The sequence below is a fragment of the Chaetodon trifascialis genome, chromosome 7 (genome assembly GCF_039877785.1).
Source record: "Chaetodon trifascialis isolate fChaTrf1 chromosome 7, fChaTrf1.hap1, whole genome shotgun sequence".
In the NCBI taxonomy this organism is placed as follows: Eukaryota; Metazoa; Chordata; class Actinopteri; order Chaetodontiformes; family Chaetodontidae; genus Chaetodon; species Chaetodon trifascialis.
In genome coordinates this window covers 14,328,433-14,355,111 of record NC_092062.1, presented here as the reverse complement: position 1 = coordinate 14,355,111, position 26,679 = coordinate 14,328,433, and the positions used below count along the sequence as shown (strand labels likewise).

The 26,679-nt window shown below is 42.2% G+C and overlaps 1 protein-coding gene across 1 annotated transcript in view; it reads left to right on the top strand.

Moving 5' to 3' along the window:
* cdkal1 (CDK5 regulatory subunit associated protein 1-like 1) overlaps positions 1-26,679 on the top strand; it is a 230,243-nt gene that overhangs the window by 60,983 nt on the left and 142,581 nt on the right. The window contains exons 5-7 of the mRNA XM_070967372.1: positions 4,851-4,947; positions 8,829-8,877; positions 14,582-14,702. Of these exons, the coding sequence (XP_070823473.1) occupies positions 4,851-4,947; positions 8,829-8,877; positions 14,582-14,702 (267 nt within the window). The remainder of the gene's footprint in view (positions 1-4,850; positions 4,948-8,828; positions 8,878-14,581; positions 14,703-26,679) is intronic.

The following is a 26,679-nucleotide window of genomic DNA, read 5'->3' as shown; positions in this document are numbered from 1 at the left end:
GAAGTGGAAGATTAAATACATGCGGCCGCTCTCTCATTCGGTTTATCACACTCACACACACTCAGGCACACACCAGCTCACATCTTAATTACTGAGGCTTGATGGGTACTTAACCTTGCCCCTTGCTGCTTATGCTAATGCAGAAAGGTCAGGAGTGTGCTGATTGGCTGGCTCGCTGTCAACTCAGCCAGAAAACTGTCGGGAGTGCAGATGAGAGGATGAGGGGAGACTGAGGAGCAAGGGCAGGGGAAATAGGATGGACAAAGTAGGGACGTGATGAAAACAAATCACTTAAGCTAGACTCAATCTGAGTGCGTTCTTTTTTTTCTCAGACAACAAAAAATATTCAGTTGAATCAAGATGAGCAAAATCCAAATAGTTAGTGTTTTAACACATTTTCCTCAGAGGGAACAGGTCATAGAAATAGGTCAGTGCGGTAAGAGGCGCAGAGTTAATCCCGATGCAGATATGTACATCTCACGTACACCACCTTTCCTCACTGTTCTTACAAGGATGACCTCATCCTTTAAGCACCATGTTTGTTATGGAGCATATGGCTAGCTCTGCGTCTGTGTGTGTGTGTGTGTGTGTGTGTGTGTGTGTGTGTGTGTGTGTGTGTGTGTGTGTGTGTGTGTGTGTGTGTGTGTGTGTGTGTAATGAGCTCATCGTCTTCCCCCCATGTAGTTATCTGTATAGTGCTGAGAGTGTTAAGCAGCAGGGAGAGTCATTGAGAGGACACACACACACACACACACACACACACACACACACACACACACACACACACACACACACACACAGAGTTCACAGCTGCTAGCCTGTTTTGGATGTTTCACGACAAAAAAAAAATGACCCAAAAAATTGTACTTCATTAGAAGAGGGCCCAGGTCTTTGTTCCTCAGATGTTGCTCCTGCTTTCTACTCAACTTAAAAGGGCGTGTTTCTGTTGGGGTTATCATTTATAATAACCTAATTACCTTTACTGGAAACACCAGCCACCATGAGCACAGAGGCAATATTCATCAGGACCAGAGCGGTTCACATAAAGAATTCGACCTGTTTACCACTTAATGACAATAGTTCAAGACAAAGGGTAAGGCTGGTCATATTTTCTAACATTGACACAGACGGCTACATTCGTGGCAGTCGTGAGAAATCAGCAGTGTGGCTCTGTCATACGATGCTGTCTCTACACTTCAGTTACACTCACTATAGAAGACTGGCATAATCCACAAAGGAAGGCCCTCTCCTTCACTTCAGGTTTTGTTGTGAGAAAGTTGAAGAGGCCCTTATATAGGTCACGGAGTGTGGTACATCTCAAAGCCTAGAGTTATTTTAATGTCATACTTGCAGCAACGGGCATCTCCAAGTCAACCTGATCAATTCAGTTGGACATTAAGTCTGGTCTAATTTGACTGATTCACTGTGTCCACTCAGCTGTTAAAAACCAGTATGTACAGCACAGCCCTCCCTGCTATACATACATACCACAGAGGTCATACATGTATGCATAGACTACTGTAGGCTTTTGCCATCGCCATCCGTGACCATTGGTATGTTTATGTACAGTATGTTCAGAGCACGTGGGCGTTGGGACCCTCTGTGTGGGTGCATGTGTGTGGTCTTGAGGCTATGGAGAGCAGTAACACAGAGTTGGGGGGGGCTGTAGAGATTTAGGGCGAGGTGCCAAGGAAGCCAAGGAAACACGTGCGCACACACACACACACACACACACACACACACACACACACACACACACACACACACACACACACACACACCTCGTCCTCTGATCTCGGGGGGCATCTGCTCTGGTCCGGGTCACTGGCAGCGAGCGCTCGGTCGGGCTCAAAAGTATCACCACGGCAACCGCATCACATAATCCCATTCCATCTCATCCTATCCATGAACTGTGCGCGACGTGATTGGCCTGTTCCCCCTGGGGCGTCGAGGCGAAGGCTCAGGCGCTGTCTGCTTACTCTCTGTGTCAGCTATGGCTCCGAGTCTGTGGGCGGGGAGCGAGTAGCACATTAAAGGAACGTTTGGTGCATTTTGGCAGGAGACGGTGTGAATTATGCAGACGCACCCCTGCTGTGTGGATGTGTGTGTGCGCGAGTCTGTGTGTGCAGTGATGCCAGTGTAAGTCCTCCATGAAGATCGCTGTGGGGACAACAAGTTACTCGAAGCAGATATTATCCCGTTTTTTGTCTTCTGCTCGCTCTCTCTCTCTCTCTCTCTCTCTCTCTCTCTCTCTCTCTCTCTCCCTCCCTCTCTTCACAAAGTTTATGTCTATTTACCTTTTGTTATTTACTAGCATCAGGATATTCAAGTGCTGCATCCCTCCCTGCCTCTGCCTGTTTTCAATGTCTGTTGACACCACAAGAGACAGCCACAGTGGCGTCTATATTATTTTTTACTGTCTTAAAGGTAAAAGGTCAGCGGATAAAAGCTGTGAATTTACATGCAGAGTAAAAATGTGCATTTCTGAAGATCAATAGAAGTGCTCTCTCTCTCTGAATGCACAGTTTTGTCTGTGGTGAGGCGTCATACCCAACAAGCTTTCTTCTTGCTTCATGTTTCATCTTTTTTGGCATCTCGAGTAATTTGCTGTTACCTGCACAACACTTGTATGCCAATAAAGACCTGGATTGAGAAGTGAGGATGAGGAGAGTCACTGAAATAATCCTGAATAACACGAGCAGCTCTGAATAATCAAAATAATCATAACGATGCTCTCATTTCCGCCTTCATCTCCCTTCCCTTCATTCCTCCACTCATCTCTTACCAACTCCAGCTTTCATCTATTGCTCCCTCCCTCATTCACATGTCAATGTAATCTGCCTTTGAATTGAGTTGTCTACCTCCACCTTTCTCTCTCCCCACACACACACACACACACACACACACACACACACACACACACACACACACACACACACACACACACACACACACACACACACACACACACACACACACACACACACACACACCTCCTCCACCTCTCCCTCTCTTTGTTTTGCTGAAGAATACAAACATTGTCTGAATTAAAACACAACTGACAGTTTGCGTCCAGTTTCATTGCTCCTCCTCTGTCCTCCACCCACGATTCCTCCCTCACTTACATCCCTCACTCCCTCCCTCTCTTGCTCCAGCTGTCAGGAGGCTTCATTATTAAAGATTCATGCTGGAGTCTGGGCAGCTCTTCCAAAAGCTTTTGTCAGACAGACCGAGTGTCTCAAATCTCACTGTCACTAACTGGAGGTGACATAAAGACTCACAAAGATCTACACGCACACAGGCGCGCACACACACACACACACACACACACACACACACACACACACACACACACACACACACACACTTACTATTTCTCCAGCCCTTTCTAATTCAAATCATCTTGAAAATGGGATGTGTTGTGCTACTTTTAATTTCTAAGTCATTGTGAAATCCCTTAGCAGTGTTTGCTCTCTTGCCTTGACCGTTTAAAGTTGTGCTTAACCGTTCATGAATGCTGTGAATATTTGACCATTATTTTATAAATTGCAATTACGAGTAAAATGTTCTCAAAGTTAGGAATATGCTTAAATTTGAGTATACTTTCATATGCAAATGCTTGCTTTTCAATGTGTTGTGGGGTCTCATCTGTACAATCACTCATGTAAACCAAAAATCTTTCCATATTTGAAGTGAAATGTCAATGGCAAGCATGAAGTAATACCTGATCAAACGATCAGAACATTCAGTCATAGTTAATATGAACAGCTGGTTAAATAAACAAAGTGACAATAAGCACCGATTGCTGTAGGTATAAAGGAACTCCATTTTTTGCAAAAAAAAAAAACCCCAAAAAACTAGAGAAGTTTGGGCTGATGGCATCGTTTGTCGATCAAAGCAACCACTAATCATGACGCTGTGATGAGAAATTCAAACATTTATATAAAAGAAATCAGTGCGCAAGTAGTCTGTGTTGTACATCATAAAAGAATGAATGTTCTTCATCTTAATCCAAACATTAGAAAGTCCTGGAATACCTCTGTTTGATACATCTAACGCTCCAAACCAAATGTGCACCATGGGAATTACCTTGAGTAAGGTCTTCTCCATTCGCTTGTAGACATTTCAGGAGGGAATAGCTTACATGCCCCCACCAGGGAAAAGAAAACAAACTGTTCTTGTCCTTGGAATCTAAGGAAACTTTCACAGACAGATAACATGGTGTCCCTTTGTCAAGCAGACCCATCACTAGCATAGAAGTATCAGCTGCTTGATGTGCAACTCGAGTGGCCCTGTGCTTTGTGATTCTTGATACATGCAAAAGCAAATCCAGTCAGCCTCACCTGATGAATATTGCTTCTTAGGTAGTTTCTTAGGTATTTGTTACAGGATGCTGACAAGTTATATCAATGAAATCCATTGATTAATGTGCGTGTGCATTGTATATGTATGTATGTTCAGTAATGGCTTAGGACAATAGATTTCCAAGCACCCTTTGAGTGTTTATGTCAGATGTTTCATTCAGAAAACTTCTTTTACCGTCACTGAATATTTCAATTGGAATATGTCACCTTGAGAAAGTCTATTGCAGTTTTATTCCCCATTCACACACATGTTGACATGCAGAAGCCTGAAGCCTGGGAAGTCGCGCACTGGCCAGTTCAGAACCATTAAAGTTTTGAGGCAGCAGTGTGCGGACGTGGTGCCAGCTCAGCGTCTGTCCCATCATGTTTTTCACCTGGTTAGATTAAAAAAGTTTTGGCTAGAATTGTGCAGGTAGTACAGAAATGGCTATTATCTACTAATGTTAATCTTCTCTTCTGTCTTTGTCTTTGCCTTTGTTTGTACAGAAAAGCCCAGGACCAGCAGAAAAAGGTAGTCGTAGCAGGTTGTGTTCCCCAGGCCCAGCCACGGATGGACTACCTGAAAGGACTCAGCATCATTGGGGTATGTATATGTATGTGCACTTTGATTTACATGAAAGGGATAATCTGCTTAATATATGGATGTTGACAACCTTTGAGAAGTACAGACAGACACAAGCAGATACGGACAGTTTGACCCGTCATTCACCTGGCTGCCAACCTGCTGTGTCTGTTCTGTTGTGGCCTCCCTGCTGCTTGGTAGATCAATAGACCTCCCCAGGAGACTAGACTAAGACTAAGATGAACATGGTGGGAAGTAGAAAAGGCGGAAGACTGCTCTATGATGGAAGGAGGGAGAAGAGCATGTGGAATGGGAAGGTGGCGAGGAAGAGCCTGACATAGTTGAAAAAGAAGAAAAGAAAAATAGGGCATTTGAAAGTTAAGGGCCAGAGGACAGAGGTGTGAGAACAAGTGGAAAAACAACATGGCAGCGATAGAAATAGCACTGACAGATCTTGATCATCGTTTTTCAAGGCTGAAAAGAGTTAAGACACCAAAATTAACTCAAATCACTCAACCTCAGTGCTTCATGTGAACATGTGAACAGAGACGACTGAGAAGACTGAATTATAATGTTTCACAGGTGGTGGCCAGTTGTAAGCCAATGCACCCTCACCGTAAACCTCTCTTTGAAGGTGGCATTGGACGGTCTGTCCCTTTTAGTCGTCTGACTGTCGTATTCAGACAGTGAAGTGAGAGAAGAGATCGTCACAGATAACACAGAGAGCCAACAGACAACACAAAAAGCGCTGCAGCAAAAAGGGAAAATTCCTTTATCAGGAGAGTCATAGAAATACAAGATCTAATGGCTGGTGTGGGGGGCATCCTCTGATGAAAATTTGTTAGAGCCATTTGCCTTGCAGTGTCATACAAGTAAATTTGGTTGTTTTGGTTTGCATTCCCAAAGCTATTATTTTTCCACTCATAACCCTGCGGTGCAAGTATGACTAGACTGGCAAACTGTGATATGGAACAATTACTTCATTTCTGTTCTGTTTCGCCTCAGTAATCACAGGAGGAAACTAAAAAGACGTGTCAAGGTTACCACATCAACAGCTCAATGAGTATTACTCATTAAAACATTGATGATGTTTGTAATTACAGAGGTAGAATTAGTGATTTTCTATCTGCCTCCACTTTCCAGGACCCTGAAAAATAATCTCCAGTCAAATACTTGCGTATTAAAACTGAAGGGTCTTGTTCAGGGTGACTGTGAAGTTATTTTTGTATTATTGTTGACTCAGTCTTGCAGGTAATAATGTTAACAAAATTACCTCAGACAATCCAACATAAATAAGTAATATGAAGTTGTTAAACGTTGTCGTTGAGTAATGTGCGATACAAGCACATCTGTATCATGCATAGGAATGAAGACGTTCCTTCCATGTTTGGGGGAGCTGAATAATTCCTGCATGTCTATGAAAGCACACAGTCAGTCCATTAAAAGTATCTTATATGGATGCATTCTTTTGTTCACCACACCACAGAAGACCTTGATCTTAATTTCACATAATTCTGAATTTATTTGCTTACATAAAAACAAACGGCCTCATTGAAGATGGGGATAAATGAAACAGTCCGATGCCCAATGTTGATTACTGTCACGGTCGTAAAAATAATTGGGGGGTGGGGGGGTGATGGTGTCTCAAATGTTATGTTAGATATCCTTTACCATAAATAATGTAATTCTGTGTAAGTAAACGTGCTACCGTGTAACATAATTACATTCAAATCAAGTGGCATGTATGTATAATATAATTACATTCAGATAAACAGGTTTGTACATGTAATAGCCTTCAGGGGGAGGCAGAAACATCTGGGAAGTTTACCACTGTAGGTCCTTTCATTGTCATGAGTAGATTGGATTATGCTGTGATATGCACACACACACACACAGGCACACACACTCATGGATGCGTGCAGAAGCAGCCACACAAACTCATAGAGGTATATGAGTACGCACACACTCCCCTTGTGCATCCTTGGTAGTTACAATCAGCCACACAATGACAGTGACAGTTGGTGGGTTATGCAAATCAGATGCAAATAACCAGTCGTGAATTTGTATGTAGTGATTGCACTAACGGCTAGATAAGGGCTGTAGTTAAGGAAAAAAAGTGCTTCCTGTTGAGTTCATTCAGTTTAATCGACCCGTGTGTCAGCTTTTATGTGAATTTCTGTTGTGTTTTTCTGTCTGAAGCTGCTGTGAAGTGAAAGCCTGCGTATTGTGGTTCAGGTACACAGACAGTCACGCAAGCCTACAGTGTTTCACATCTCTGAACTAGACATGTCACATCCTGTATCTGAGACACTTCACACACATCCATACACGCACGCAGTGTTGGCTGGGTAATCAGAGGATGACAGTGGGCAAACAATGCTGTAAGCATGCACATCAGTCTTCTCAGCATACGCTTTGCATATTTTCCTTGGGTAGATCACGTTAGTCAATGTTTTGAACCCAGTTTCTATTCTTCTTTAATGTCCACTTACTCACAAAATGATACGCACTTCACATAAATGCACATTGTAAGTTTGTAATGTTACACAAATTGACAACTCACTTAAATAATAACCTGGGCTGCAGTGATTCCTTAAATACTGAAAGGTTTTTCATTTTCAGATTTCCTTTCTAATTCTTTATCCATAAACTAAACATTTCTGTCAGCCATAGGCTTTACTCAGGACAGGCCATCTGTTGAAACATTTCTTACTGCGGGTGTTGTCTGCTAAGCTAGGGGTAGCCTTTGTAAATGTCTGCTCCATGCAATCATTCCACTTGTGAATGGCAAGCAAAACATTATTTACTTTTTGCTCTATTTTAACTTTTAACAAAATAGAATAACAAAATCACTCAGTCACTTTCTGTGGAAGCCTACATCTGCTGAGATGATGCATTTTTTTCAATCAGTAAAGCAGCCTTCGATAAGAACCAGGATTGAAAAGTGAGATCTGAATTCATCTTGAAAACGTAAACAATACCTGACCCATACAGTGAGCAGGGACCACCCACCGCTGCTCTGAATGAACCCAGATAGCCCGGCCATTAGAAGAAAAAAGGTTTCATCTCAGTGTGGAACATGCATATAACTGCTGCCTTCAAGGCACAGTGTGCGTCTGTGTGAGTCTGTTTGAAAGCAGGGTTACTCAGAACAGGTACCAAGGGCTCAAGCACAGACCTCCAATAATAGAAAAAGTGAGTGAATGAGAGGTGGAATGGATGCTGAGAGGAATGAAAGGAGAAATTAAGTCAGGAGAATTATTCTTTTCATCCCCCACCTCTCTGTCCATCATCCACTCTCCTCCTCAGATGGTACATCTGTGAAGTCTGTGCTGTTCTTTGTTGATTATTCTGCCTCTTTTAGTATCCAGTTCAATCTCCCGATAGCCTGGTCTTGCCTGTTTTTCTCCAGAAGAATTGTGGGTGTTTCTGACTTCCCCTGGCCAATCTGCAAAGGAGGCAACGAGGAGATTAATGATGTTGCTTGACCATAAAATAATTTTGTTTATTCTTACTTTTATGATCATCTGACTGCCACTCTGTCTCCCGCTCGACATTTCGGCCTCTGCGTTCTCTTCCATTAAAAATCCTATCTTCACTGCGTCTCAGTCATCACATCATACAATTGGTGTTACAGCTACATACAGTAGGCACTCAGTGGCATTCAGGAAATCTATATCACTTAATCCTGGCTGGAGAAAGCTGGGTGTGATTGTATCTGTTTGGACTCGTTTGTCTGTGTGCATACTGTATTGCCTTTGTACATATTTACAGGCCCACCTTGTTTAAATCTGGATCAGTATGTGTGTTTGTGGATTGTCAATATCAGGCGTTTGTTTGACTGCGTGGACATGGTTTGTCAGCATCAATAAACTTTTCCCATGTGTCTGTCCGCATTCCAGGTCCAACAGATTGATCGAGTGGTGGAAGTAGTGGACGAGGCGGTTAAAGGTATTTTAACACACACCCACACAAAGGCACTCAACTTAAGAGAGAATAAGCAGCAATGCATTGACCAGAGAATGAATGAATGAATGAATGGATGGATGAGAGTCTTTTTTTTTTAATAGGAAATGAAGTTTTTTAGCTGTGTCTGAATGATTTTCAGTTAAGTATGTCCACTTATTGACAGAATACAAGGGCTGAGCATGACTTTACTGTCAGGAGTAAGAATATATCACTCAGATATATCACACTACAGAGTATGTAATCAAATAATAATGGCTTTGAATTCATCTGCTCTCCGTCTGCTCTCTCACAATGAACGTTTTAAAACATTTGGTTCTGAGAAAGTGTTGTTAATAATAATGGATCTGTCCTCTACAGGAGCATGTTCTTTGTGTTATAATTAGATATTCAAGAGCAGAGTGGCTTGATTTACTGCTTTGAAGGATTGAAAAGCGCATACAAACTTATTTTTGGCATCATCGCTCAGTAAGATTTAATGGTTTAGACTGACGTTTCATAGTCAAAAGCCAGGTGATCAGTGTTACCCTCCGAGCCTGCCTGTCTTGCTGTCTGAGTAGCTTGTAAAGTGGTCTTCTCTGTCTTGAGAAGCTCACTGACAGCGAGACAGACGCACATGGCAGTGATTAGGTCATCCATTTAAACTGTTAGTGAACCACCGCACTTAACTGTTTAATGAAGGTCAGGCAGAGTTTACAGTGTAAGAGTGTCCAGTCAAGCTGTCATACACCCCCAGCTGTTCTCTAATAAAGAACAGATTGAGTTTACAGTGTGTGTGTGTGTGTGTGTGAGTGAGAGAGAGAGAGAGAGAGAGAGAGAGAGAGAGAGAGAGAGAGAGAGAGAGAGAGAGAGAGAGAGAGAGAGAGAGAGAGAGAGAGAGAGAGCATGAGTGACTAGTTTGCACTGCAGGCCTCCCTCTAATGAAGGACAGCTGAAGTGAGGCTTAATTTTACAATGTGTCATCAACCCTAAATCGTCTGGCTACACACACACACACACACACACACACACACACACACACACTGTGACTGTTATTATCCCTTTCTTCTCTATGATTTGCTCATTCTTTCCCTTTTCTTCCCTCTCCTCCTTCGTCCCGTTCCTCAGCATCTTTTGATCTCCCTCCCTCCTCTCTCCCACCTCCCTCTGCCTTCTCACTGCTCCGTTCCATCCCTTCTGCCCTCTTTTCCTCCCTTTTCCCTCCCTCTTTCACCCCCTCCATAGAAACTAATTTCCCCAGTATCATTACAGTTCTTTATGACCTCGTATAAACTGAGAGCTGTTATTTTAGCTCGGAGGCCTGGGCATAAACCTTTAAGCTAAGGGATTTGCCTTTGGTAATGGCTACTAAAATACTTACTTCAATGAACTGCTAATAGACGCAGTTCTTTCCTCCACCAGAATTGCTTGCAGGTCTGTTTTCCACATGACAAGAGTACTGGTATGTTTTTATGAACTTAGGTCTTGAGGTGTGAGACTTGTTATTCAGTTTGGATCCAGACTCAGAAAGAACTAATCAACGGTCTTTCTGAAAGGATGCTTCACGATTGTAAAACTGCTTGTAATTAATGTACATCTACCCAACATAAAGCTCAAGTTACTACCTGCTGTAAACGGCAGGGCATTTTTATCTTTTCAATATCTCCATTTGGGTTGCTGAGCATGCACTCAACATTTACACAGTCATCCAGGTTACAGCTACTGCCCAGATTGCGGTACTTGACACTGTGCAGCGTCAGTGATTTGGGGGCCAGTGTTGTTGCTGTGGTCACAAGCCTGCTTATCCAAATCAGTTTTTTCATTTAATTTATTTATTTTTTAGCTGTACCAGATGTTGATTTCCCTGCTAACAACAAACACAGCTCTGGATTTATCTCGTATTCCAAGCCCACTGGCAGATCCATAAAAAAAATAATTAATGACACCCATGGATACATATTTTGCAAGGGCATCTAACCAGATTTTATGTCTCTTAGTGAAGCTCAGCAAACACAAACACAAGAACAATTGGTTATTTGAAGAATAAGATACAGAAAATGTATACAGAAGCCCACACAACGACTAGAAAATATATTTTATTCATGTTTTCAGTCCTAAAGGAACACACACTTCCACTGAAGTCTGATCTTTACACCATTAATAGATAACTGCTGTACCTCTTTCTTTATTGGGCTGTTTTGATGCCTTCATTTCTTTATTTACCTCCCAATATTGATCTCTCACTGAGAAGATAACCTTGGATGATACCATTTCACCTGATATTGTTTTGTCTTCAGTTCAGTTCAGATTTAGTGTGCGTATGTGTGACATAGAGGGGCAAGAAAAGGTTCAACATGCTAAAGTATCGACTTAGCTGCAGATCAGAGGCCATGTGGCATCCATATTACCTCATGATCCTTATTTCACCTGGATAAAAAAGTTTTTGTGCGTATCTGTGCTGAAACAATAAAGCACTTTAAAGATATGGCTGAATACAAAGAGACTGTTAGACAGGAGGAGGGGGACATGAAGAGCAGCTACAAAGAGACAAGTTGATGCATTCATATATATTTTGAGTCATCTGAAGGTATTCTGATGTTTTTTAATACTCTGACCTCCCATCTGGAAGTGACAAAAGCTAGCTCTGTGGAGGAGCTTGTCAAAGTCAGGCTCAAAGCTTCATGCAGGGCTTTTTAAAAGAAGTCCTCTTTTGAAATGTTTGCATCAAGACGCACAGCATAGAAAGGCTAAGTAATATATATCTGAGGCATTTCCCATCCAAACTGACTCACTGACATTTGGAGAGAAAATTAACTGGTTTTCTGTCTCACATGTCTAAATACTTGTTATATCAAGAGGATAAATGACAACCATTGCATCCTGCCTGTCCTCCTCATCTGCCACCTTTGTCCCTCTGTTCCAATGTGCCCCCATCCCCCGACCCTGCCTGCTGCTTTACAATCAAACCAGGGAGCACAACAAGACCCCACCACTTATGAGACATCAGACACAGGTCAACGGGTCAATCTTTTAGCTCCCTACCTCTCTGATGCAACCATCCATCTGGCTATCCTGTACATCTTTCATCCGTGATGCTTTTTTTTTTTTTTTTTAAGCATCATCCAACCATCCATCCAGCTACCTTTCCATCCATGTACCCTTGCCCTCCCTCCCTCCTTTCCCCTAGCATGTTATAATGGGCCATTATGAGTGGATGGAAGGATTTATGTCGGTTTGTATTTATGAAAGCGAGAAAAGAACAAAGGAGAGCGGCAAAGGAAAGAACACAGGAGGCAAAGGAGGAGGGCAGACAGTAACTAGAAAATGTGCTATAGGGTGGTGTGTGTGTGTCTGTCTATGCTGGGTTGCCCATCACAGCAGTTGGCCTCTCTAAACTCTGTAATTGAGATGACAAATAGTGCAGCATTCTTCGGTTTTCTTCAGCAACTCAAGTTAGCCATTTTATCTCCTGCTTCCCATTCATGGTCCCCTAGGCCCTGAAATTGAATTTGGCTTTGGGCGCACTCCTGGAGTGATTCCATGCTGGTAGCGAGATTATTTCTTGAGTCGTTGGTGGCAGTCATATTGACAGGGGTCCAGTGTAGTTTTAGAGGCAAAAAAAGAAAAAAGAATATGCAGGGAATGACAGTTTCCAAGTTTTATACAAAGGGACATCTCAGAATGGAAAAACATCTGGAAATCCAACATCACTCTGGTAATTGCTTCCTCCTGACAAGTCTGTGCATGCAATTAGGTATTGGTAACTTTATTTTCCCACAGCTAAAGTCATCAGAAACAAATGTGTAATATCAACAATCTGGAAAGAATTGGAATTTGAAAACAGAATTTACCGCAATCCTTCACCAGTAGGCCTGAGCTCAAGCTAAGTCAGTGTCACACCTTTTGTTTAGTGAAGCTGCACATCTCCCAAAGTCCAATTTTTGGAACCTCAGCATGCAAGCCGTGACGGTTAGGCTTGTTCTGCAGTCGCCTGCCACTGTGTTTTAACTTCCGATGATAAGTGTGGTACTTGTTAGATTGTGTCATTTGTTATTTGCTGTATTTGTTGCCACTCACATCAGACAGGTTAGGTTCACATGCCCTGCGAAATGATTTAGTGTTGAATTTAGTGATGAATGTGTGTTTCATTTGTATAAAATGATCAGTTTCATCAGGGTAGAAACAAAAGGCAACTCGTTTCAAATGCTTTTAAAAAGGACATACAATTGAATGAGTTTCAGCTTCAGGCCTTGGAGCACTTTCTCATCTGGTGTACACATTTTAGCCATCATTGTTGGCATTTCCTTAACTTTCCTCTCTCACTTGTAGCGCATTTGCTGAATGAGCTTCTGAGCCAATGTTTAAAGCAGCTGTTGAGGAGTAGGTGGAACCATGAAGCTGTTAGAGAAAGTGTATATGAATGGATGAATCCATTGATCGGTCACCAGATGGAGCGATGGTCGTGGAGGGAAGAATGTTTGAGCGCGCATGAATTTTAAATCCACGTTTCATGACCAGAGCTGGCCACACAGACAGACAGACAGCTCGAAGAAAGCCTGCCCAGTGTGCTTCCAGTCCCAGCTGTTTTCCACGAGGGAAGTTTTCTAATTTCCTTGCTTGTACGGGGATATTACGACCAGTCACGCCTCACCGATTGGCTCTTTGTCCTCCTCTGGGGCAGACTGTCATTTTTATCTACCAATTGATAGCCATGCTTCCTGCCCTGAGCACACCCTCCCAGGAGACCCATGTAAAGCGGATGAAAACAGGAAGACAATTCCATCCCTCAGCGCCTCCATCTCACACACCTTCTAGCTGCTTGATGGTTGGAGAGTACTGCATCCTATTTCCACACACCAAAGGCTAGACATCACTTGCTATTAGCTATTAGACTCAGCTGTAGACATTTTCTTCTATAACACACTGTGATATCTCTTTGGTCGATAGCGCTTCTGAAAGGATCTGAGTGAAATAGTCCTCTTTATTTTGAAGACTGCCTTCTTCCTTCCCGTCATTCTTTCCACCTGTGTTAACTATCTTGGTAACATCAGTGCCATTTACTTCAGCAAGAATATCACGTTCTTTCCCTGCTTCCCTCTTTGTACGATCACATTCATTCTTAATTGATTTAAAGTGCTCTCGATGCCAGAGGTTGACCAATTATGCCATTTCCTGCACAGTTAGTCCTGTTAATTTCTCTCTTTTTTGACCATACCTTCACCACGCTGTGCCTGCTCTGATATGCTGCTCTGCCCATTCCTGTGTCCTGTTCACACTAACATCAGACTGAATAGATGAGAGAGGTGTAATGAAGGCTTTTATTTGGAGGTGGATAAACCTTTCGAAAGCTCTCTCTCTGTTTGATACTGGGCTTGTGGGTTAAAGGTTGTTTGTAAATGCATTTGGGTATGTGAGTGTGTGATTGTATTGTATGTCTGAGTGTGACTAAAGGGAGTGGAAGTGATCTAAGCATCCAAACAGTAACCCTCTCTCTCTTTTTTCTGTCATATCTGTCTTTTATTTTTCCGCCAATGAAGAACGTGAATAATTTCCTTTAGCTGTGTGGTTTGTTGAGTAGGAGAATTCAGGTTTTTGTAAATTAATCAGGGCAACTAATATATTTAACTACTAATTTTTGAATGAATACCTTTAATGTTGGTGTGTCTCCTGCAAAAACAAACAAGAGTGAAGTTTTGTTTGTCGTTTTCAGGCCACTCCGTTCGTCTGTTGGGTCAGAAGAAAGGTGGAGGTCGGCGGCTCGGCGGAGCTAGACTGGACTTGCCCAAGATCAGGAAGAACCCTCTCATTGAAATCATCTCCATTAACACTGGGTAGGATGCAGACACACAAACAGAGAACAAGACTCATAAAATATTCAGCTTTAACTGTGAATTCATTTTCCCTGCTTCCCTGCTATTCGGTTTATGGTGTGTGAGTATGTGTGCATGTGTGCGTGCACGCATGCTCTCCTTCTCTTTGCACATCCACTTAAACAGAGCCCCTCTGTGCTTCTGATTTCACATGGTTTGCTTGGGGTGTGTGTGTGTGTGTGTGTGTGTGTGTGTGTGTGTGTGTGTATAATAGGGAGTTTGAGTGTGCCTGTGCATATAGTGCTATTTGTTCCTCAAATGTAAATGGAATAGAAACCCAACAGGTGTCTCGCCTTTTGTCCTTGACATCTATCATGAAAGCAGGCCAAAAAACAGGTACAGTTACGTTAACAGACCTCCTTCATCCCTTTGTCACCTTTTTCCATCATAGCTGAGATGTTCTGTCCTGTTATGCCCTCTTTATGTTATTTTGCCTCTTATGTCACTGGCAGTGAGTTTGCTCAGAAACACTTCTGTTGTGGTTGGATTTGTTATATTTTACTATAAAAACAGGCAGCAGTCAGTCGTAGGCTCAGACACTTACACCCACATGTGCACCCACATTTTTATGGGCTAATTTCATGTTGTTTACAGATCTGTGTGTCTACTAACACGCATGCTGTATTCTCAGTGGGCTAGTTAAAAAGGTTACGACAGACTAATTCCACTGTGCTGGCCCTCCACTGATGATAATCCATCAATCATCCTCTTGCACGCCCTCAATGTCTATACACTAATGGCTTGCCTCACAAAGCGAGAAAGTAAATAGCGTGTCGCACAGTGCGAGTGTTCTATGAGACTAGAGCTTTCTTGGTTTAAATAAATGCTTTTTTGTTCTCACACTAATTTGTTCAAGTCCTTTGGCTTCATAAGCAGCTGTCAAGTAAACAGCCCTCGATTGTCGACATTGCATGAACAACAATGCATCGTCTCTTTGTTTGAGCCTGCTGTGTACGTTTTTGTAACTGGCAGTGGGGGGGTTTCAACGTTTTACTGGAATTTCCAGCAGTGTCCTTGAACCCTTCTGGCTAATTGCAGCAACTCTCTTGTCCATGTAACATAGTGACTCCCCAACTAGAAGGCTACAACCTTTTTTCAGGTCCTGACCTATCCGTTACTGCTGTTTTTATGACCAGAGCAGGCGTTTTTATGATTATTTTGGGTGTGATAGTGATACAGCAGACACATTGTGATGCTGTGTGGTGACAGCATAACCATACTTCAACACTGTCACAATAACTATCATCCGTTTATATTTTTGTTCTTGTTGTACTGGGACCTTTGTCTGCAAGAACATAGATTGCAAACTATCATGGACGTCCATCATAAACAAAAATCTCCAACATTATATTTTTGTCTACCTTACATTCTGCCATCATTATGCTCTATACTCCCAGCCTCAATTCAAAGAAGCATCAACTCAGAAATCCAGCGAATGCTTTCCTGAAGAGCTCACTCTGCCTTAGATGTGTGTAGTCTGCAGAGCTTAGTGGTATTTATCCCTGACTAAAGCTTCGTAGACTACACTCGATCAAATATGACTAGAAAAACTGTACATCCAACCGTTCCAGCCATACTTTTTTCTGATAAACCAGCAGTTGTGGTCAGCACCAAAAAAAAGTATAATGAGAGTTTTGCAGTGAATTCAGGTGGCTGCCCTGTGAACCATTACCTAAAATCAACCATCAGTGTCATATGGTTGTTTTTTTCCTGGTTTTGTTGTTGAATAGCTACAACAGACAGACACGCTCTGTTGTTGGCCTCTGTGTGTCTTCTTGATAATATTTATAACTCCATCTCAATCTTTCTCAGTTCTTCTTCTCACTCTGTCTTTGTCATCATCTAATCACAACTGCAGTGTGCATGTCTGAATTTTTTGTTTTATGTGTATCTGTACCTGCCCGTCTGACCGTTTCTGTATGATCATGTTGGCCGTCCAGCCTGGAAGTTTGTTGCAGGCTTTTGTGAGTTTTGTGTATTGTGGTATGTGTGCACAGATGTCAGTCCCATGCCAGCCTCCCTCCAGCAGGGGGTCTGTATCTGATCCAGATGAACTCTGTGTTGTTTTTCAAAAGGGTTAGGCTGGTGGCCACGAATAAATCCCCTTGTTTTTGCTATTTTAACTCTTCTAGGAGGCTGCAGGATTACATGAATATGTTGACTGGGTGATTCAGCTGTTGACAAATCTCTCTCAAATAACACTGTTGTTACTGAAAATCCGAGCTCAGTGCGTGCTTTTGTGTGAGCTGGTCAGTCATTGGTGCTATGGTTGTCTTAATGTGTGTGTGTGTGTGTGTGTGTGTGTGTGTGTGCGTGTGTGTGTGTGTGTGTGTGCATGTGTGTACTAAGGAAAAGGCAGAGAATGTGCTCTTTGTCTGTTCTGTTTCTAGATGATCTGTTTTAAATATTGCTCTGAGGTAGCAGTGGCATCATTGGTGACATTTGTCAGCTGATGAAACAGAGAGATCTTTGTCTGACACACATGCACAACATCAGCTGCAGTTGTTCTCCAAACTGTCTCAGAAGTGAACGTTTGAATTTATTCATTTGTACTGTGTGTGACCAACTGTACCCTTTACTGTCTCCAGTTTGCTCCCAGTTTGTCTCTGTGTGTGAACATGTGGGATACATTCTTTTAAAGCGTCCCTCTGTCTTTCCCTTTGTTTTGTAACTAAATGTCAAGTTGATGTGCTGCGGATGGAGTGCTTCCATAGCTTATCTGTAGTCTTGGATCTTACATCATTTTAGAGCATGAAGTGTTGACATATTTTAAATGCAGCGTTGTCATTGTAAGCATGTTAGCATGCTGATGTCAGCATTTTGCCGACAAGTGGACAGTGCTAACTACAAGTGTAAACCACCTCCAAGAGGCATCGTTATCTGATCACTCAAACCTCTTGCTAAGGCAGTCTGGAACGCATGTGACCACATATCATTTATAGTGTAAGTGCTAATGCATCCTGATGCAGGATGAAACAGGAACACCTGTGATCGGATCACCCAAGCTGGGGCGGGGCTTGCGGACAGGCAAGCCAGGCAGTTGCCTGGAGCCCCCGACCACTAGGGGGGCCCTGGTCACTTATTTACAACAACGATTATTGATAGGCTGGGGCTTTCAGGGACCTCTGTTGGGAACCACTAATCTATTTTTTCAGTATTCATCTCAAATGTCCCAGAAATTGTGCATTTATGTGTGCAAAAACCAAATTTTTGCAGTGTGCAGGGGTGGGATGGGGGCCCCAGGGATTTCTTGCTTGGAGTCCCAAGAGACCCTAGCAACGCCACTGCACCCAAGACTAATGTTAATCCCAGGTGTAAACAGGGTCTTAGTCTTGTATGATCAACAGTCTACAGTATAATGTACCAATCAGGTTGCTACTTTAAGTGATATTCAGTCAAGTATATCCACACTAAAAAGCAGAGCACAATTAGATTGAAGTCATTAAATTTGTCAGAGGCCAAGGGAAATAAAAACACTTGCCTGTAACTGTACTGTATTAGCCTGAGTTAAATGTTGAGTGGGAGAAAGGAATGGATCAGAAGCCGGTCAGGGATCATGTTCTCAGTGCAGGTTGGGCCACTTGTGTGGACGATGGGGGCGTCTTGAGACACATGGTGAAAGTACAAAACAAACCCCTAAAACAATCACCACCTTTGACTTTTTGACTCTAAACATTCATATTCTTAAACAAAACCCATTTACTCACTTCAGATTACTCCACAGAGTAATTTTAGTCTGGGTCTGAACCGATGAACTTACTGGACCCCATCTCCTTCACTTTAGTAGCAAGTCCTCACAACAGCCTGCCATGGAGTTTCACCTGGGACTGCCTACGAAAATTTAATTTCCTGTTCAAATTGATTCACAATATTAGTTTCATTTAGTTGCATATTAATTCATTGCACCTATTAAATCAAAATTAGATTGCCGTTTTTTCCCCACTAAGATAATGTTATCCCCATCAGGAAAGAAATTCAGCATCCAGCGAGTCCTCAAATGCCCTCTGGGTTTGTATTAAAGGAGCATTGACAGGTTTCTCCCGGGCCATTAGCGCACTCATTTTGAGTCATCTTTACTTGAAAAAACTACGTCCGTTTCTGATCAGGCATTGTAAACAGAGAAGAGTGTCGCCCGATGTGAGAGAAGCCGCCATCATTCGCATTCATTCAATTTTGAATATCTTCTTTCTTTGAAACGTTGATCATCCACCTTATCATGGAAAAACATGGAAAATGGAATTTTAAAAATGGGTTTCATAAGACTCTACTAATTATTTCTTTTAAGGTTCAGTCCAAAACCAGCACCTTGTGCCAATTTTGTTCCAAATCTCAACAATTTTGTTTGAATACATCTATGTTTTGTTTGCTTTTTGGGCTTTTAGTTTGATCCATTCTTTCACTTTTAGACACAGTGAGTATTAGATTATGATGTGATGGACAAATGGACTGAATGCTGCTTTATTGCACATCTATACAAAAGTGAATAAGCATGAAAATGTACTCTTTGCATACTGGATTTCATGTTACTCCAGTTTCAGAATGAAAGGTGAGCGTGCAGCAGATGTGAGCTGCCTTCTGTGCAGTTGTTTCTGAACAGGTCTTCTAACAGGATTCTTTTCACTTGAAATTCATTCAATTGAAACACGATAATTTGTTTCTCTAACTTCATTTTTACACAAAAATGTGATCTATACAGTAGTTAAATTAATCCAACCTCAAATATTTTTCACTATTTTTTTTACACCACCATGAATAGACGTCCAAATACTGTAATCACTCCATTTTCTCAGGGACCTTGAATATCAGGAAAGTTAACAGGCTTGTGAAGACGAGTTGACACAAAAGGTGCTCACAAAGCGCCGTTTTTAGGAAGTTATCGACTTGCTTTTGATAAAAGTTAACCTGTACGTGTTCAAAGTTTAGATTTGCAACAATACAACAGAAATCTGTTTCACAGGCTGTGGATGTACATATTGAATGGCTTGAGATCCGTGAATCATTGAAGGGAATAGTAGTTTATGAATGAGGAGAATAAAGGAGAAATACAGTAAAATATGTACACAGTTTGTGCTTTTCAACTTGGGATTGAATCAGACGTGGCTCCTTTCAACTCCACCCTACTCGTGCTTCTGTTGTTGACTCCAGCAGCTGATGCTGGTATTGCCAGCGTTTAGTTTTGGATTGTTCCTTGTTATTTCTTCCACAGCTTCTTTATGCAAACAGATAAGCCTGAGGGCACAGTGCATTTTTCATACCGCCTCAGACAAGAAAAGGACTGCTAATGCTCTGTTTTGTGTTCCAGTTTTATCATGCTTGATACTATCAGGAAGCTGGTTTGTGTTTGTGTTTGTGTGTGTGTGTGCGTGTTGCCCAAGGCTACACCAATGGTCCCTTCTTGCGCTCTGTATATCTGTGTGTGCGCGTGCTGACAGTGACGGTGAAAGCTCTTTTGTGAACAAGTTGAATCGTGATGCTCAGCGTCATGAACAAGGAATTTACAACCACTCAGTCAGAATGGGTCATTAAACTTGTGTGTGTGTATTTGTTGCTGTTTGTGTGAGCCATTGCCATTAGACTCCAGGCATTTAAAAAAGCCCTTTGTTCCACAGTTACAGCTCATTTCATTTCATTATCTGCTCTTCCCGCTTCTCTGTTAAGTCACTTTTGTCATAATATCGTTCATTGTTATTGCAGTGTGCTAAAAGACAGTTGTTCATGATCGTCTGCTCTAACCCCACACCAGTAACCAATCATCTGTATCCTCCAGGCAGGCAGGTAGACAGGCTGACGCAGCGGGGAATATGCAGTTGAAGTAGGTTGTGGTTTGAGGTCTCTCTCAAACCAGTGAAGTATTGCAGGCAGCCTGACTGCTGCCTCGGTGTTTGATGGCTGCGCTGCCAGGTCATATCTCCTAATAAATAGTGAGAGGTTGAATTAATGCTAATGTGGAGGTCTGTGCCACTCTTAGAAACCTGTAAATATTACACCATAGTCAAAGTTATGCTTGCATAGCAAATATATTTGATTCCCAAATGGTTTTGAGACTCCATACCATGAAGAGATCAGTCATTTTTCTTAGCGTTTTATGAATCTGTGAAAATGTTGTGCTTCTCCAGGGTTAATCTTTTTCTCAGACACCTCATCGTCCACCTCGTTATCCTTCAAATACTCGCAGGGTTAAGCTTATAACAGGTCGACGAATAGGGACGCTGACTTATGTTGAATAGAAGCAATCATTGAAGGATTCAATACAGAAAAAGATTTCACAGTTCTGGGTTGAAACTTTTGATTCTCTGAGGTACTGGCCTCACCTATCCAGAGAGTGTAAAAGATAACCTTGGAGTTCATACAGTATTTTTTTAATCAGTGTTTCCGGTGGAACGAGAGGTTTGGTGTTCAGGCAACTTTACTGAGGTAAAGAAAAAATTGAGCTAAATACTGTTTTCAAAATAATTTGTACTAAAAAAACAACCATCAGATATTGTTTATGCACATACTGGACACCAGATATAAAAACCATCAATCAAAATGTTAGATGTTGGTGTTAAAACTAAGTATTCGTGGTGGGAAAAACAATTTCCTGTTTAATATCACATGTTTTAGTCCAGTATTAGATTCTTTGTCACATTGACAGTACATTAGAGGAAGCTTTTCAAGTGTCCCACTGAATCCAAGTAAGACACATCAGGGAACCGTCAGACAGACCCCTGGAGAGAGTTCAGTCCTGTCAGCTTTAGAGTACGTAAGGTTTAACTTCTGCTACTGCCACTGTGCAGTGACGTTTGTGCGCAGTTTGTACAATAGGATGTGGGATTTGGTTACAGCTCTTGATCATAAAGCAGATCTGGCAGCTTGCTGTAAAACATGGAGGTCTGGCAGAGAGTTAATGAAGAAATATTTCAGTGTGCTGTAGAGAGAGGGAGCGTGAGAACATGTAAACGTGACAGACAAACTTTCTGAACCCACGTTTACTCTACACTTCTGTCCTTTATCAGTCAAGTGTGTGGTGAACTATGGACAGGTCCAGTGTGGGTTGAATGTTAATTGGTCTGTCCGCGTCAAATACGTCTCATGTGTGCAATGGCAGTGGTGCATTTTTGTGAAATATGATCATCATGATCATTTGTCTTTCTCCCCCGCAGAAACAGAAAAATAATTTATTCCAGCCATTACGGCGTGTTGAATATTGTATGATGCTGTTGTTAGGGTTTTGAATAGATATTTAATACCTTTTAAACATGAATGCTTGGGATGCTTCACTCAAGCTGCATTAGTATTAATCTCTAATGATTTTTTTTTCCAGTGTTGTATTTAATTTCTCCTTTATTCCTGTCAATCCTTGATTTCTACAATCACTAATAGGCACTGTGGTAAAATATACACACACTATGTAAACAAAGCTGACAGAGACAGAGTGAGAAGTGTCTTTGTGCCTGTGTTTTAGCATGCATTGTGAACATGTTTGTGTTAGCTGACAGGTCCCCAGTGAGTTAGCTGTTTGTTTCCTGTGGTTTGCCACGACTTCTGGAATAATAGGTCTTATCAACCTCGCTGCTGACCTTTACATAGATTTGTGTTAACCATTGTGACCAAGGAGTAACGTTCAGGGCTTTTGCCGGCTGAGAGAGAAGTATACTTAGGGTCACAAACGTGTAGATGTAGAGGAAAAACAATAAGCCTCAGAGCAGGCAGGGCCAAGGTTACTCAGCTGGGAAGCCACAAACAGACCAGCAACGTCCTGCATGTCAGAGGCAGACTTAGTACTTAAAACTTGAGGGTGAAATGTTCCTGACCCGATGTGTTCTTAAGGCTTTGCTCAGACTGCTGGGACATCAGATTTGTTTTTCAAATCTGATTTTTAAGACATAAGGCCCACACTGTTATTTGCAAGTGATCAGATTGGATTTGTGTGTCCAGACATAACCAAACTACTGTATCCGCATGGTTTGCTGTGGTAACCCTGTAGGCATCAGTAGCTACGTACGCTGGTGATGTGGCTTTCCAACGGAGCATGAGAAATTCCATCTTTGCCTCTACAGAAGCCTCCCCCAAAGTGCCAGCAGACAGTTTCTTTCCGTGTCTGTCCGCGGACTCTGTGTTGTCCTCCGTATCGCTCGACTAATAGCGGCATGGATTCTGCTCAGCTGCTCTGATGCGCTTCCATCCCTCTCGATTTAAGTTGCCGTTGTGCTTCGCGCCACAAATGATGCAAAGAACGATTCGAGCGGCAAGAGTGAGACGACTGAATCCGACTGGAATCCAAGTTGTGGTTTTGGATCCTATTTGCACAAATCACATTTTATGTGCTATTCAGACTTTCTAAAATCAATCGGGATACAATCTGGACCAAGATGTCCAAAAATATGGGCCAGAATGAACACCCAGATTCTTAAGAGGGAAAGTTAATTGCAGACCAGTATTAGGTATTTAACTGATTTTAGCTCAAATTACCAGCGAAAAAGAAGGCATGGTGATCTGCTTCCTTTTTTCTGCCTATGAGGTAACCAGCAAAAAGTCAGATGTATTATTATAATAGAGAGTTGGGTGGAACTGATCTACATATATTGAAAATACAGTACAGCCAACATAGTTTATTGATTAACTGTCATCATTTCAGGGTATCTGGGCAATATTAAAAGGTTTAATGCACTTCCTCAAAGCTCCCAAAATGTATTACACTCATCAGTGGTAGAGTAAAACAGGGATAGTACAATATGTAAAACATGTTTTCTTTAGTGCACCTGCTGCCCTAAAAACATTTGGGTGTCATTACTGGGAGCAACATTTCCTGTTTGTGGCTATGGTTGATCAGATTTGTTTGCAATCATTTGGATAAAGTTTTGTTAAATCCATTTCCAGGAAACTTGAGTTGAAAGTGACTGTTTGTTCGTTTGTTTGCTGCCGGACAGTGGAACACAGTACATCAGAAGCAGTGTAGCACGTGTGTGTTGTCTGTGTTGCTGAGGCTACGGCCTGGTCGTCACATCATTCACATTCATAAACAAGCACAGTACTGTGTTTTTTTTTTTGTTGCCTGAAAATCATTTCAGTCATCATGAATATGATCAAAGTGCTGTGTAATTACACATAATCAGCCCAAATATTATAACAGAAGCCTTAAAAGTTACCAGACACTTCCATGCAACCCATAACGAGCTTAATTCTTTTTCCTCATGAAGCCAGAGCTCATCGTGGTTGCGTCAATGCATGGGAGTTTCACAGCTTCTTCAGCTTCAGGTGCTGTCAGTGGCTAGTACACAGTCTTACGCAGCTGGAAGGAACTCATACGAGCGTAGACGTACAGTACACATTTACTCGCCTCGTCCCTCTCCGTTCTTTATCTGGATCTGTCTGATAGCCTGTTAGATGGTGCAGAAAAATCTAATCTTTTCTTGTTGCTTGTATCATGTGATGCAATCATCGGCTCCCCATGAACAGACATCAGAAATCTCTTCACGACACCACATCCTTTGTCCGCATTTCCTAACTGTCGCATCCAGTTAACTTTCCAGTTTCTGAACATTGTTCAATACTCACTGTTCTTCCATAGACTATTATCATAGCAGCACTCTTTCATAGTTTTCAGCACATGAATGACAGTCCTCAGCACCTGATAGTCGAGCTCCACTTTGTCTGTTTCAATCAGCACGCCTCAGAGCTTCCTCTGCTGCTGGATTATTTTCTTAGCCCTCCTTGGAACAGCCTCTGTTGTGGGATCAGTTGAACTCAGCACATTGCGTTTTTGATGCCAGAGGCCTTGACGTGGCGGGGTAAAAAAAGACACAGCACAGCTCATTGGTGACACACTTTATAATAAAGACTATCAGGACAGAATAGTAGAGTCACTACAAGAATAGAGGAGCCGTTTTTGTAGATAAAAGTCTCTGCTTGAAAGGGAAAGGGGAGTGCAGTACAGAGAGAGACAGGGAGAAACAGGGGGAGATGGGAAGTCATTAGCCGAGTTAAAAGCAAATTGAATCAGGCCTATGTGCTCTTTTGTAATTTGAATTTTTTCCTGCCAGTTACAGTGGGGGAGTGAATAAGGCCTTGGAGAATGAGGAGCCAGTTTTTGCCTAAGATGCACACAGAAGGAGTCTCTTTTTTCTCCTACACCCACACTTTACCCAACAGTCGAAGCAGGTGTGTCTGCTCCAGCCTGAGACTCCCATTCAGACTGTAATATCGCCACCGCTGGGGTTCAAGCGATAGATATTCACTGCAGATAATTTGTCCATATCTCTCCCTCATCTTAAAAGCAAATACACAAGCCACGTTACACCGCTCTACTTGGCTGCGTTTTCATTTTGTTGCTCGTTGGTCAATGATCTCATCTTTTCTCTTCTCTGTTGTTTTTCTCCCTGAGGAGCAGAAGTGAAAATGCATCATGTGAAGCAGCAATGAAAGAGGGAGAAAATGTGCTGATGTGCTCCACAAAAGTCGACTTACAGAGGAGTTAAGGGTGTTTACACAAGGGTTTCTGATCACGTACGTGTGTGTAGGATTGTGGCAATGCATGGATGCACAATGTATGTCTTCTGATTTTGCACCTTCGCACACATGCAACAAATCAAAACACACACACTACCACAAAGGAATTCCCATTTTCTTTTTCTATTTCGTCCCTGATACACACATGATCATATGCACACATGTTCCCACTCACTCACACACACCCACACACGCATACCCACACCTCTTCTAGCTATGTACCATGGTGGCCTTTCCTGCTGTTTATCAAACCAGTGTATGGGTAGTTTTCAGCTCCACTGGTCTGAACATATTATTCCATTTCCCTCTTCCCCACTGCTTAACACACAAACACACAAATACATGCCTGATACACACACACACACACATGCACACACGGGCACGCACGCACACATGGACACACACACACAAGCACTCTCTCCATCCTCTGTTCTTCCTACTCACTCACCAGGAGAGACTCTGCTCCCCACAGTAAATCCAAAAGATTGATGTGTCTCCTTGGACAAAATGAGATTGTGTGTCATTACAAGGCATTACACTACAGAACCCCTGAGTAACTGAATTAGCCCAGTATGTCACAAGCAAACACAGTTTCCACACATGCACAACTGATCGTCTTACAGACTGTTTGCACAAACCAGTTTCCTTCATGTTTCCCTCCAGGTAAACGTTCTGTAGTCGCCAAGACAGTCATCAACCCAGAGATAAGGCTTTCTTTGTGTGACTCAAACATGTCATTTTGTCTGGAAGGGTGTGTGTGTGCATACACAGTGCAATCAGATTATTTGGACAGTGACACGTTTTGTGTTGCGTTGGTGCCACTGTGTTGGATTTTAGCCAGAAACCCTGCCACTTAGGTCAAAGATCCCCGTGCTTACATGTCCAGTGAATCAGATGACATGTGCAGGGACGGGAACCCTTTCCATTCACAAGTCAGTGTTACAACTTTGATCCCCAAAAAGTCTGACCACCATGTAAAATATGAATGAAACAGAATGTGATGATTTGCTAATCCTTTTTGACACATACTCAACTGATAACAGTACAATCAACTTCATTGATTTTCTATTTTTCAGATATATGGTTATTCTGAGTTTGATCCACATTTGGTACACATTTCAACCAAGTCGGGACAGGAGCAACAGAAATCTGGGAAAGTTGTGGAATGCTCCAAAAACACCTGTTTGGAACATTTTACAGATAAACAGGTTCATTGGTATCAGGTGATTGTATCATGACTGGGTATGAAAGGGGCATCCTCGAAGCTTTTTTGACCTTCAGTCAGTAGTAAGGCTACATTCTTAGCTGCAGAACTGCTCTGCACTGGCGAGAGCCATCCTGCAGAGAATTAAATTACAGAATGAAGTTGTATCAGTGCTACCCTTGGTGGGCCTGCTGCTCAAATTTCATAACCAGCCAAAGTGCTCAAAGTTCAGCCGGTTTCGAGTAT